Source organism: Lupinus angustifolius, chromosome LG06 (genome assembly GCF_001865875.1).
Source record: "Lupinus angustifolius cultivar Tanjil chromosome LG06, LupAngTanjil_v1.0, whole genome shotgun sequence".
Lineage (NCBI taxonomy): Eukaryota > Viridiplantae > Streptophyta > Magnoliopsida > Fabales > Fabaceae > Lupinus > Lupinus angustifolius.
The window spans coordinates 27,653,562-27,664,703 of NC_032014.1; the positions used below are offsets into that span (position 1 = coordinate 27,653,562).

The 11,142-nt window shown below is 31.7% G+C and overlaps 1 protein-coding gene and 1 pseudogene across 1 annotated transcript; one reads left to right on the forward strand and one right to left on the reverse strand.

The window, feature by feature from the left end:
- On the forward strand, nucleotides 2,287-4,613 carry LOC109350574 (prefoldin subunit 1-like). Its single transcript, XM_019591798.1, has 5 exons — nucleotides 2,287-2,425; nucleotides 2,515-2,521; nucleotides 4,313-4,397; nucleotides 4,478-4,497; nucleotides 4,538-4,613. The coding sequence occupies exons 1-5, from the start codon at nucleotides 2,287-2,289 to the stop codon at nucleotides 4,611-4,613; spliced, it is 327 nt and encodes a 108-aa protein (XP_019447343.1).
- LOC109350636 overlaps nucleotides 5,445-11,142 on the reverse strand; it is a 27,074-nt pseudogene continuing 21,376 nt past the window's right edge.

The following is an 11,142-nucleotide window of genomic DNA, read 5'->3' on the forward strand; positions in this document are numbered from 1 at the left end:
GTCTCAAGAATCAACAAGCCTAGATCTCATTAGTCATATCTAGACTAGGTTATCTCAATAGAGTTATAATTGTAAGTAGTATGGGATGTGTGCCTTAGTTAGTGAGTATAGGGTTAAGTAAACCTAGATGCAAGTCTCACAAGTCATTAATATTGACATATCATATTCATGAGGCATATCAACTAGTTTATTATATGTTCATGCATTAATCATACATGTTATATGTGCATATTAGGCATAATATAATTGCTAAAACATGTATAGGAGTCAAGCATAACGTATAAGTAGTTTACCATTTAATCACGTATTATAATATGCTGGTTAATCGATTAACGTGGTGACTTAATCGATTAACGTGTATATTTTCTGTTTTAACTGCGTAATTGAAAATAACAGTTTGAAGGGTCAAATCTGTTTTACATAAGTTATGGCAAATTGCAGAAACATATAGCAATTCATATTATTGTTTAGGAACTATTAGAGAGCATAATTTTCGTGATTTACTGCATTATAGGCAGAAGAGAGATGCATGTGTGAGAAAGAGAGATTAATATGCTTAGTTCACATTGTTCATGATGTATTGCATGTTGTTTTCATGTGCTCAATCTCATTCATTCTTTCTTGCATGTTCGTGCATTCTGATTAGAGATCTTAGAGAAAGATTCTGCGTTATATGTTTTGTATTAACTCACATACATTCATGATGGCTTGTGTTACTTGAGTGTGGATTAATCTTTGAGTTTTAATTGTTGTAATTTGAGCATTTTACTGCTTGGTAAAACTCTGTTTTTGTATACTGTTTTGCACTTTTGGTTTTGTCTCTTGGTGTCTTGCCACCATTAAGATTGAGTGAATCTTCACTAAGACTTGGAGGTCTTGAATTTAGAGTGAGGATCTTGGCTAGGGCTGGATCGCGAGAAAGGTTTTCTCAGGCGATAGGGATAGTCAAACCAAGGTTAGAGGTTCTTGGAATTCAAGAAAGAAGCGTCTGTAGTCTTGTAATTGAATTGGTGTGTGTGAAAATATAAAGTTTTCAATATAGTGAAGAGAAATCTCCCAAGATTAGAAGGGGATGCCTGGATGTAGTTGGCAAGTGGACCCGCAAACGAACCAGGATAAAAATCTATTTGTGCAAGTTGTTCTCTCTCAATCTCTTTTATAATTCAAACTGTTTTAATTCGTGTTTGAAGCTGATATTTTGTATACTGATCTTTGTTAATTGTGCATAAAAATATCTGCTATATCTCAACTTGATTATTGGTAAAAAGTTGTTCAATTAGCCAATCTGGTAATTCTCATTTTGTTTCATGTTAATTGATCAAGCCCATTGGTTAATCGATTACCTGGGCTGTTTTCCGGAACTGGGTTTTGGTGCGAGAAGCGGTAATTGATAACCGCTACACCTATTCAACCCCCCTTCTAGGTGTGTCCAAACCACTGATACCTAACAGGATTTGTACATACCCAAACCCGAACCCGAAATTCAAAACCCGAAAACAAACTCAACAGGGTTGAAAATAAAGATATTATCCCTGAACTCGTCGGGTTTCGAGTAACCCGAACCCGAAAAAAACTCAAATAATAAATTACTAAGAAAAGTATGGTATCATTTTTGTTTCATTTTTCTCTAACATTTTTATTTTCTCTTGTTGTATTTCATTTCTTTTATAAAGTGAAATTACATTACTTTTAGTATGTAAAGTGAAATTAGAAATAATAAAAAATAGGAACTTTCAATTTTAAATTTAATTACATTACTTTTAGGCAGGTTCGAGGTATGGTCTTTGCTCTACCAAACCCGAACCCGAATATTAAACCCGGGTAAAACCTGAACCCAAACTCAATCACATTGAGTTTTCCCTATTAAATTTGGGTTGGATTCAGGCAGGTATTCGCGGGTTCAATTTTCATTATCATCCCTTTTAGGATTTGTTTTGTCTCCCAATTCATTTATTAACATGTGAAAATGAAGTATATATGCATTTTGGGCACATGCAGTGTTTTATAAACACACGCAACTGCAGTAGAGACTGATTTCATCAATTCAGATTGTCTTAATGTAGTATAATGAATGACCTATGTGCATTTGTGTGAGGAAAGAAAACAACCACATTCCACAATGGCAATTTTCACAATTTAGAACTATTTTTTTCGGGTTCCTTGTTGGGTCTGGGTTACCCTGAACCTGACAGATTCAGGGATGGTATTGATAATTTCAACCCGTCGAGTTCAGGTTCAGGTTTTGAAGTTTGGGTTTTGGTAAGTATAAACCATCATCGATCCGCAATGTTGCCATTCCTAATATCCCTCTGCCCACAGGTGCAAAACGAGATACGTACTAAAGAAGCAGAAAAGAAGCGTGCTTTTTTTACCATGGACGAGTTGAAGCAGCTTCCTGATGATACTAATGTCTACAAATCCAATGGTATGAAAAGAATACCACAAGCACTTGTTACCTATGCTAACTATATCGCAGTTCTATTGTCAAAACAATCCCTTTATTTTGTTTTGCAGGGAGAACGTGAATTTTTTATATCTATTTGTACATGGTTAATGTTTTAAATTGTGATTAGGTAGCATAAAAAAAAATTGTGCTTAGGTTATGATTGCAGTTACTACGAGTGTAGTCATTACGACGTGGTAGTGTAAATTATTTTGTGAGTAAAAATATATTTTTGATATTGATGCAACCCGATGCAGTTACATTGCGGCTTGATACGGCTCAAATGCAGTCTGATGGAGTTACATTGTGATCTATTATGGTCGCATCATTATGATTCAACATAACACCATAATTATGGTGTGTTGCAGTTGCATCAGTCACCCACAAACAATGCCTACTCCCTCAACTCTTTCTAAAAAAAATAGGATTCTGCGTAATAAGTTGTTTGATATTCAACAACCCTTGTTAAAAACTAATCGCAAAATTCCAAACATTTATCTATCCAACAGCATGGATTCGTCGAACATCCTCGCGTGTCGATGTCCGACACGTATCTAACACGGATATGCTCGGATTTGCAAATGATATGTATTCGACACGGATATGCTCGGATTCGCGAATGATACGTATCCATAGAGTATCCAAAAATTAAAAATTAAAATAAATAAATATCAAGACACGTATTAGATTCGTTTTCAATAAAATATAGGATAATACATATTCGTTTTCAATAAAATAGGACAAGATAGATTCGTTTTCAATAAATACCAACTTATTTAAAGCCCACAAAGACTCTTACCAACATACCGTCACACCATATTGACCTTCCGATAGCCAGTTCACCATACCGACTCTCCGATCCATAACATCGTTGTCAAGGAGGAGATGAAATTGATACTATTTTTGTTTCTAAGGCTAAACAATAAGAAATTTTATGAATTATTATACTATATTTTATAGTTTTGGTACTTGGAATTTTGGAGGATAATGATTTTCAATTTCTATTATATTTTTTACTTTAGATATTTGAGTGAATTACACTGACATCCCCTGAGTTTTAGCGAAATTACACAAATCACCCCTCACTTTTTTACACCTACATAAACCCCCCTGCTTTTTATACTTTTATTACATCGACCACCCCTGCACGAGAAATAAGTGTAATCTTTTAAGCAAAAAATGTGATAAATGCAATTAAGTTAACCAAAACATGATATATTGTGGAGACCAGTCCAAATAATATATGAGTCAATACCTCTTTATTATTTTTGGTTTGTTAAGATAAAGTATAAAATCGATTTAAACAATATTTCTTTAGAACTGTTGATGCATTTTGTAACAAAAAATATTGAAAATACATTGATTTGTATATTATTTGGATTTGTCTCAACAATATATCATGTTTTGTTTAACTTAATTGCATTTATCATATTTTTTGTTTAAAAGATCACACATATTTCTCATGCAGGGGTGGTCAGTGTAATGAATGTATAAAAACTAGGGGGTTTGTGTAGCTGTAAAAAAGTGAGGGGCGATTTGTGTAATTTCACTAAATCTTAGGGGGTGCCAGTGTAATTTACTCTATATATTTTGATTTACACTTATAATTTTATCATATTTTATGTGTTTTTTATTATTTTATATATGTATCATTGAACGTATCGTATCCTATATTTTAGAAAAAATATATGTCGACGTATCAAATATGTATCATATCTGTATCGTATCTGTATCCATGCTTCATAGATTGCAACCGCAATATTGAAACATTTTACAGGCTATTAAATACAGTAGAATAAAGCATGATTTTGGGCTATTTAGAAAATAAAACTGACATACTCTAATACACTCTTATAACACCATGACCAGGTTTGTATTGGAATCCAAGGCGACTTTAATGAATGAACACGAGAACAAGTTCAAGGATAGTGAAGATTCAATTACCTCGTTACAGGTAAAATATGGCACTCCTTCATTTCGGTGAAAAGTTATTTTCTTCCATCATTGTACTAATTTTAGCTAAATTTCTAAAAGAGTAAAAGTGAGTTTCTATAGTGTTCGAATGAAAATCAATTGTTTTCTTTGTATCGCTTTCGACCAGATGGCTGAAGTTGAAAACAATTTCAGAGAGCTATTGCAACAAGATCCTGCTCTCTCGATGAATGTGTGATGTAAACTTTCAATTGTTCAAATCGAGTTGGGATTGGCTTGATGGATTTTGCAGGTTCTAGGTAACCTTTCACACAACACAGATAATTTTTAAGTTATTGTCAATTTAGATGTTATTCATTTTTGACAATGTATTTAGTTGTGAATAAAAACTTGAGTGTTATTGTTAGGAAGAGGAAGACACAACTGTAATATAAATTGATAGGAGAAAAAGTTGAGATACAAGTAATATCACCTATTATAGAAAAGATAATCTCCATTTGTGAATTGGTTTTTTAAAGCAATTGAGGGAAGATGAAGACTTAAGAACTATGAAATACACTTATAAGATTACTTCGCATTCCTTTTCCATTTCTTCCACACAAAAAATCAACTCGCAAACAGACTGTTAAGTGATTTGATCATGTGTGAAAAGGTCAGATGTCTTCAAATAAATTATGAAAGCAAAGGAATGACAACTATCAACTTCCTCTCCTCCAACTTTTGATGATCCTAAAATCTACCTATCAATATTGTGGATATAAAGTGGCCAATCAATAGCTTCAACTAAAGAAGGCATTTATAAACTAGAGAAGAGTGCAATATAAGTTCATCTATGAAACTCCATGCAAATAACATTACTCCTTTCATTTCAGACAGGAAATCACCAAACATAAGTTGCTAATTGTAAAATCATTTTAGAACTCACTCATACAAACATAACTAATTTTGATTAGATGCAGATGGAATTTCAATCAGAATTGTGTTTAACCCAACTGAAGATTAGTTAATAATAATGGCAATAATAGTAATTCATAAAACTTAATAGCATAAAAGCATTGTTTTGTCATAGTTTTTTATAATCAATTTACATGTTGATATAAAAAGCACTCATTTTCTTTTCCTTTTCTCAACTGCAGAATTCCTCATTTCATTTTTCAGAATAGTAGATCCAAGGGGTATGACATATGGCATTGGAGATGGAGCTTGAGTAGATGATACTCTCAACGTGACATTTATAGTTGGCACTGGTGGCAATGCAGGCAAGGGCATCTGGTTTGAAGTCGATGTAGGAGCAGGAGGTGCGGGTGTGGCACTAGGTTCAGTATGGTAAAGTAATTCTTCAAAGTAATTGCGGACATGCAATCCAAATAATTTGGCTTGATTCATGGAAGCCTATAATAAACCAATTATACAATTTATCAACTGGTAAAAGAAGATAGGTACAACAGGTATGATAGTTATACCTATTCATATGAGTGAATACCTATTTTCGTTTCTCATGTTTTTCGACCTTACCAGTTTGGTCCCCTCAAAAATTGAAAAACCAAAAATGGTCCCCAAAAAATTCAAACGTCAGTCAAATTAGTCATTTTTAGTATGTTTTACAATACTTGATAGGGATTACAGACTAATTTGACTCTAAAAATGACTAATTTGACCAATATTTGAATTTTTTGGTGACCCTTTAGGTTTTTCAATTTTTTAGGACCAAACTGATAAGGTCAAAAAAATATGAGGGACTAAAATGAGTATATTCTTATCAATAACACCTATCACCTGACAAATACAAATTGTTAATTTATATGACTTCAATGAAAATTTGCTAATCATTTACGAATGAGGAGGGATCCACTTACCCTCATCCTAGCCATCAATTTTAGGGAAATCCAATGGTTTCAATTAGTGAGTAGATCTAAATCATTAGATGTCCATAAAATTGATGGTTAGAATCGGGAAAACTTACTCTCGGAGTAAGTGGATTCCCACTCTTTACGAACATGTAAAGGGAATTTATTCGAAAAAGGAATGCAGCATGGTGTAACTTCTCAGGGAGTAATCTCACATGAAATAGCAAGTGTGATTTTATAGCAGGGCAAAAATTATAAATGTTGTTATCCACCTTAGTGTTGGGATGTGCCATTGCATCGGGGAAATTTGCATTCTGAAGAAGCTCAAGGAAATAGAGGAAATGAGGATACCTAACATTCATATATCCCTGGCATAAACTAAATTTTTTTAATACTTTTTCCCTAATTGAAATAACCCAGTGTCTGTAATAGAATACTATAACATAATCCCTCTCCTGGTTACAGTGGAACAATTGGAAGATAATGCTTACATAATAAATTTAATGTATTCGGGGCGCTGCAATACTGAAGATACTTTAAGTATTCGATGAAACCTTCATCCTCAAAATATCGATTATGAGCCAAATCTGTTCAAAATAGTAACAATATAAGCATAAGATTAATGACAATTATATGTAGCTCAGAGGCACAAACTTATTACCAAGCATGCATATATTTTTAATATAAAAAATAAGATGAAGAGAAAAAATTGCAGAGATAGAACATTGGAGCATAAGAAATTTCTTCGAACAAGAGCAGGGTGCAATAATAAAAGAAAAAGAAAAAAAGAAAAAATAGAGCATGCTGCCAATCCCCATCATATCTTTTAGTGTCTGTTTTCGAGTTGGATTTTGGAGGAGAAGAAAGGGAAAGCCAAGGCTTGGGAGTAATCTCACAAGTGTATTTCATGACTCCCAAGTCTTGCACTTCCCTTCATTCCCCTCCAAAATCCAACTCGCAAACATACCCTTAGGGGTCACAAGCACAATTGACAAAATCGAGATCTTACATAAGATCAGAAGGAGTAGATGAAAACGTAAATAGTATGATCATAACACGGATCTTAAGATCCTACTATTGAATTTTTTTATATATATACATATAACAAAATAATAAAAACTTCAACTTTCTCCATTGCTATAAATAATAAAATTAACAAGTAGCATTTCATAAAACTTAAACTTCAACATCAAAATATATGCATATTAAATTAACACTGCACACATATATAAGGAAACAAATATATTGAGAGACATGGTAGTGTGTAGAGATGTACACAATATGTATAAAGCAGAAAGAGAGCATAACAAATGAGAGAAGAAGGATTTAATAAAGCATCATATTTTAAAAACTTAAATCTTGTTAATTCATTCAATGAATTCATTCCTATTTCTCTTACAAATCTTGAGATAACTGATGATCATCCCAATTGCTATGACTTAAGCCTATTGTCAAACAATGATTTTGGTACTCACTTTTATTATGGAGGTTTGGGAAGGAAATCTATATGTTCATAAATAATAAATGTAGTATGTTTTTATTCTCTTATTATATCAATAACGTGTTGGTCTATAATAACAATTTAGTTTATTTTACTTCAAAGTAAAACTTTATTATGCCTTTTCCATGTGATGCTATTTGTCTATTTTTTTAAAATGCTAGTATGATATTTAACCGTAATGTGATTTTATTCTTCATTACTTATTTGTTTATTTTATTTTAAGATATTTTTTATTTCTAATATTATTATTTTTGGAAATATGTTAAATAGATTTATAATATTCTTCCAATAATAACAGTATATATCATTAAAATATTTAATATATGAAAATATTATATACATTCATCTAATAATTAAATTCAAGAATAATATACAAATGATAAAAAAAATCAAATTGGAAAATAATTTATCCATCACAGAAAGTTAGGAAGATTTACATACAAATTTAATAATACTACATATATCTACATATCTCATTTTTAATACTAAGAAGATTGTGCAGGATTTTAAATTGATACAGCAAGTGACAATGAATATGTGCTAAAAGTAGAATAAACTTTATTCTTGCTTTTTATTATTTTTTTGAATTTTTCTTTTGGTAGTGAAAGAAATTTTATAATACAAAAAAAGAAAATCATTCAACTAAAAGGTGGATATGAAATAGATAAAGAAAAACAATAACACTAAGAATTAAGAGGAGATACTAACTATGTTACATATAATTATGTAATAAAAATAAAATAAAATAAAAAATAAATAGGATCCTTTACATGTATAAAATATTTTAAGTTGTATAATATGTTTAAAGTGATAATTCTCAGAAACCACATAAATAGAGGAGTTGCTGGCTTTTCCTTACCGAATGAAATATAAACTGACAACACCTAAAAGTGACATATAGCATTTTAATTAATGACATCTAATATAAAATATTTAAATATTGAAATGCAAAATTTGTAAGCAAATTATTAAGAGTTTTTTAAAAGCACTCGTTATTTGTCATTTATTTGACATTCCCCTGTTCCAACAGTACACTGACATATATTCTTGGTGTACCATTATTTCCTTATTCTCAATTCGTTCAGACAGTACACCGTATTCTAGGTTTATTTTCACTTTTTTTTTCAAGTTCTAGCGTGATAACGACCTATATTCATGTTCTGAAGTCAAATGAAATTTTTATCTCTTAATGGGTATTGCAATGGTTTTATAATTTATTAAGTCATTACAGTTTTTTTAATTCGGGGTATTTTGAATTTTTTTTGTGAAATAAGGGCGTTTTAGTCTTTTTGTATTCAAAATAATTTTTCTAAGAAATAAAAGTATCTTTGAAATTTTACGTAAGAATACTAATATTATAAATATATTAAAGTGAAAGAGGGCCAAAGAATAATTTTATAAAGTTCATTGATTTTTTATATAATTTTTTTAAATTAACAAATATTTATCATATTCTATCGCCATTTAAATATATCATATTCATATAATATTCATTGGTCCTGAAATCATATTTTTAACTAGAAATATATCACATAGTTCCAAATAAAAATACAAGAAAACAGGAATAAACAATAAAGAAAAATATAGAAAACCCCATTTTTTTCTATCATGTTGATGTCATGCCTATGTCAATGCAAGTAGCTCAACATGTCAATCACTCATTTCACATTTTTAAACAAATGTGTAACTACACCCAAATATATTAATAAGTAGGAACAAATAAAAGGACCAAGTTAAGCATTTCTAAATCTATAGTTGGCCATTCCCAACTTATTCCTAGTATAATCCTAAAAAAGAAAGCTAGGAATTGAGTGTTGGGAATTCCTTATGATTGACGAAATATCAATCCTAGGATCTGGAATCTCATGATTCTCACTCATATATGAAACAAAGGGTGCAGTGTCATACCTGAATCCATGTTCCTGGATGTGCTCCTTTGATCTATGTTTCTGAAAGAAGTTTTCTAGTATGATGGTCTTCCTCAACCAAATCTCTGATTCCTCTTGGGACTTGTGTTTTCACTCTGATGGGCAGAGGAGAAAACTGAATTTGATTTGGTGTGTTGGAGACCATAACATTCCTTATGTGTCAACATAGGGTTCTCATTATCCCCTATGGGTTAACCTGATGAGTATCCACTCATTAAGTCCATATATGTTATCAACTTTTAGAAATCTAAGGGTGTCAGTAATTAGATTACTTATAATATAACCCTAGAAATAAATAGTTGATATCATTGTATCAAATATATGATGTCCACCTTAATTAGAAATTATTAATTTCTAACAATCTCCCACTTGGGCTTCATATTTTCCTGAAACAATTATATCACAGGTTCTTTAGGCACACATCTGTATGTTATTTACGTGTAGACTTCTCCTACATATAATTTGGTCCATCTCATATATCAACTATGGAACCATCGTAACTTTCATCACATTTAAGTGTGACTCGACCACGATGATCACTATATTAATATACTTAATGACATAGATCAAATATGGATGAGTGACATGAAAATTTCATGCAATGTGATCTCAAACATGTCTATTTCCAACTGGTTCTTCTTTATTCTTTAGTGAGATCAATCCAAAGTCTTTAATTGCAACACAATTGTTACAATGCACAATTTCAAAATGAAACAATAAACCATCAACTTTATTATGCATAAAAATTGTATATAATATCCAAAGCAAAACATAAAACATATAGACTCCCACTGAACTAAGGTACCCTAAGGAACAACACACATATGAGCAACATGCTCATGAAAGACTTTAGGTACCAAACCCTTAGTCAGTGGATCAGCTAGCATAAAATTTGTCCTTATATGTTATATAGGAAGTTGTCCATTTTGAATACTTTCTTTAATAACCAGAAACTTTATGTCAATGAATTTTGACTTTGTAGAACTCCTATTGTTGTTGAAGTAAAGAACCGCGGACTTGTTGTCACAATAAATCCTCAATGGTCTTTCAATACCATCAACCACACGTAAGCCAGTGACAAAATTCCGCAACCATATGCCATGGTCTGATGTTTCAAAACAAGCCATGAACTCCACAGTCATGGTTGAAGGAACTATAAGCGTCTATTTCGCAGACTTCCAAGAGATAGCACCTCTAGCCAATACAAACACATATTAAGAGGTGGAGTGTCTATTGTCTAGACATCTAGAAAAATTGGAGTCAGAGTACCCAATGATCTCTAAATTCTCATACCTCCGATAAGTGAGCATGTACTCCTTTGTTCTCTTCAAGTAATGAATAACACGTTTGATTGCCTTCCAATTATGCATTCCATGATTACTCAAATATCTGCCCGAAACTCCCAGAAAAAATGCTATGTCGGGACGTGTGCAAACTTGAGCATACATTAGACTTCCTACTGCAGATGCATAATGAATCTTTTGCATCTCG

Excerpts from the sequence above, each read along its gene's own strand:
- LOC109350574 (XM_019591798.1), top strand. The coding sequence starts at position 2,287 with ATGTTGCCATTCCTAATATCCCTCTGCCCACAGGTGCAAAACGAGATA. Across the intron at positions 4,398-4,477 it reads ATTCAATTACCTCGTTACAG|AGTAAAAGTGAGTTTCTATA; the intron begins GTAAAATATGGC and ends AATTTCTAAAAG. Across the intron at positions 4,498-4,537 it reads AGTAAAAGTGAGTTTCTATA|CGACCAGATGGCTGAAGTTG; the intron begins GTGTTCGAATGA and ends TTGTATCGCTTT.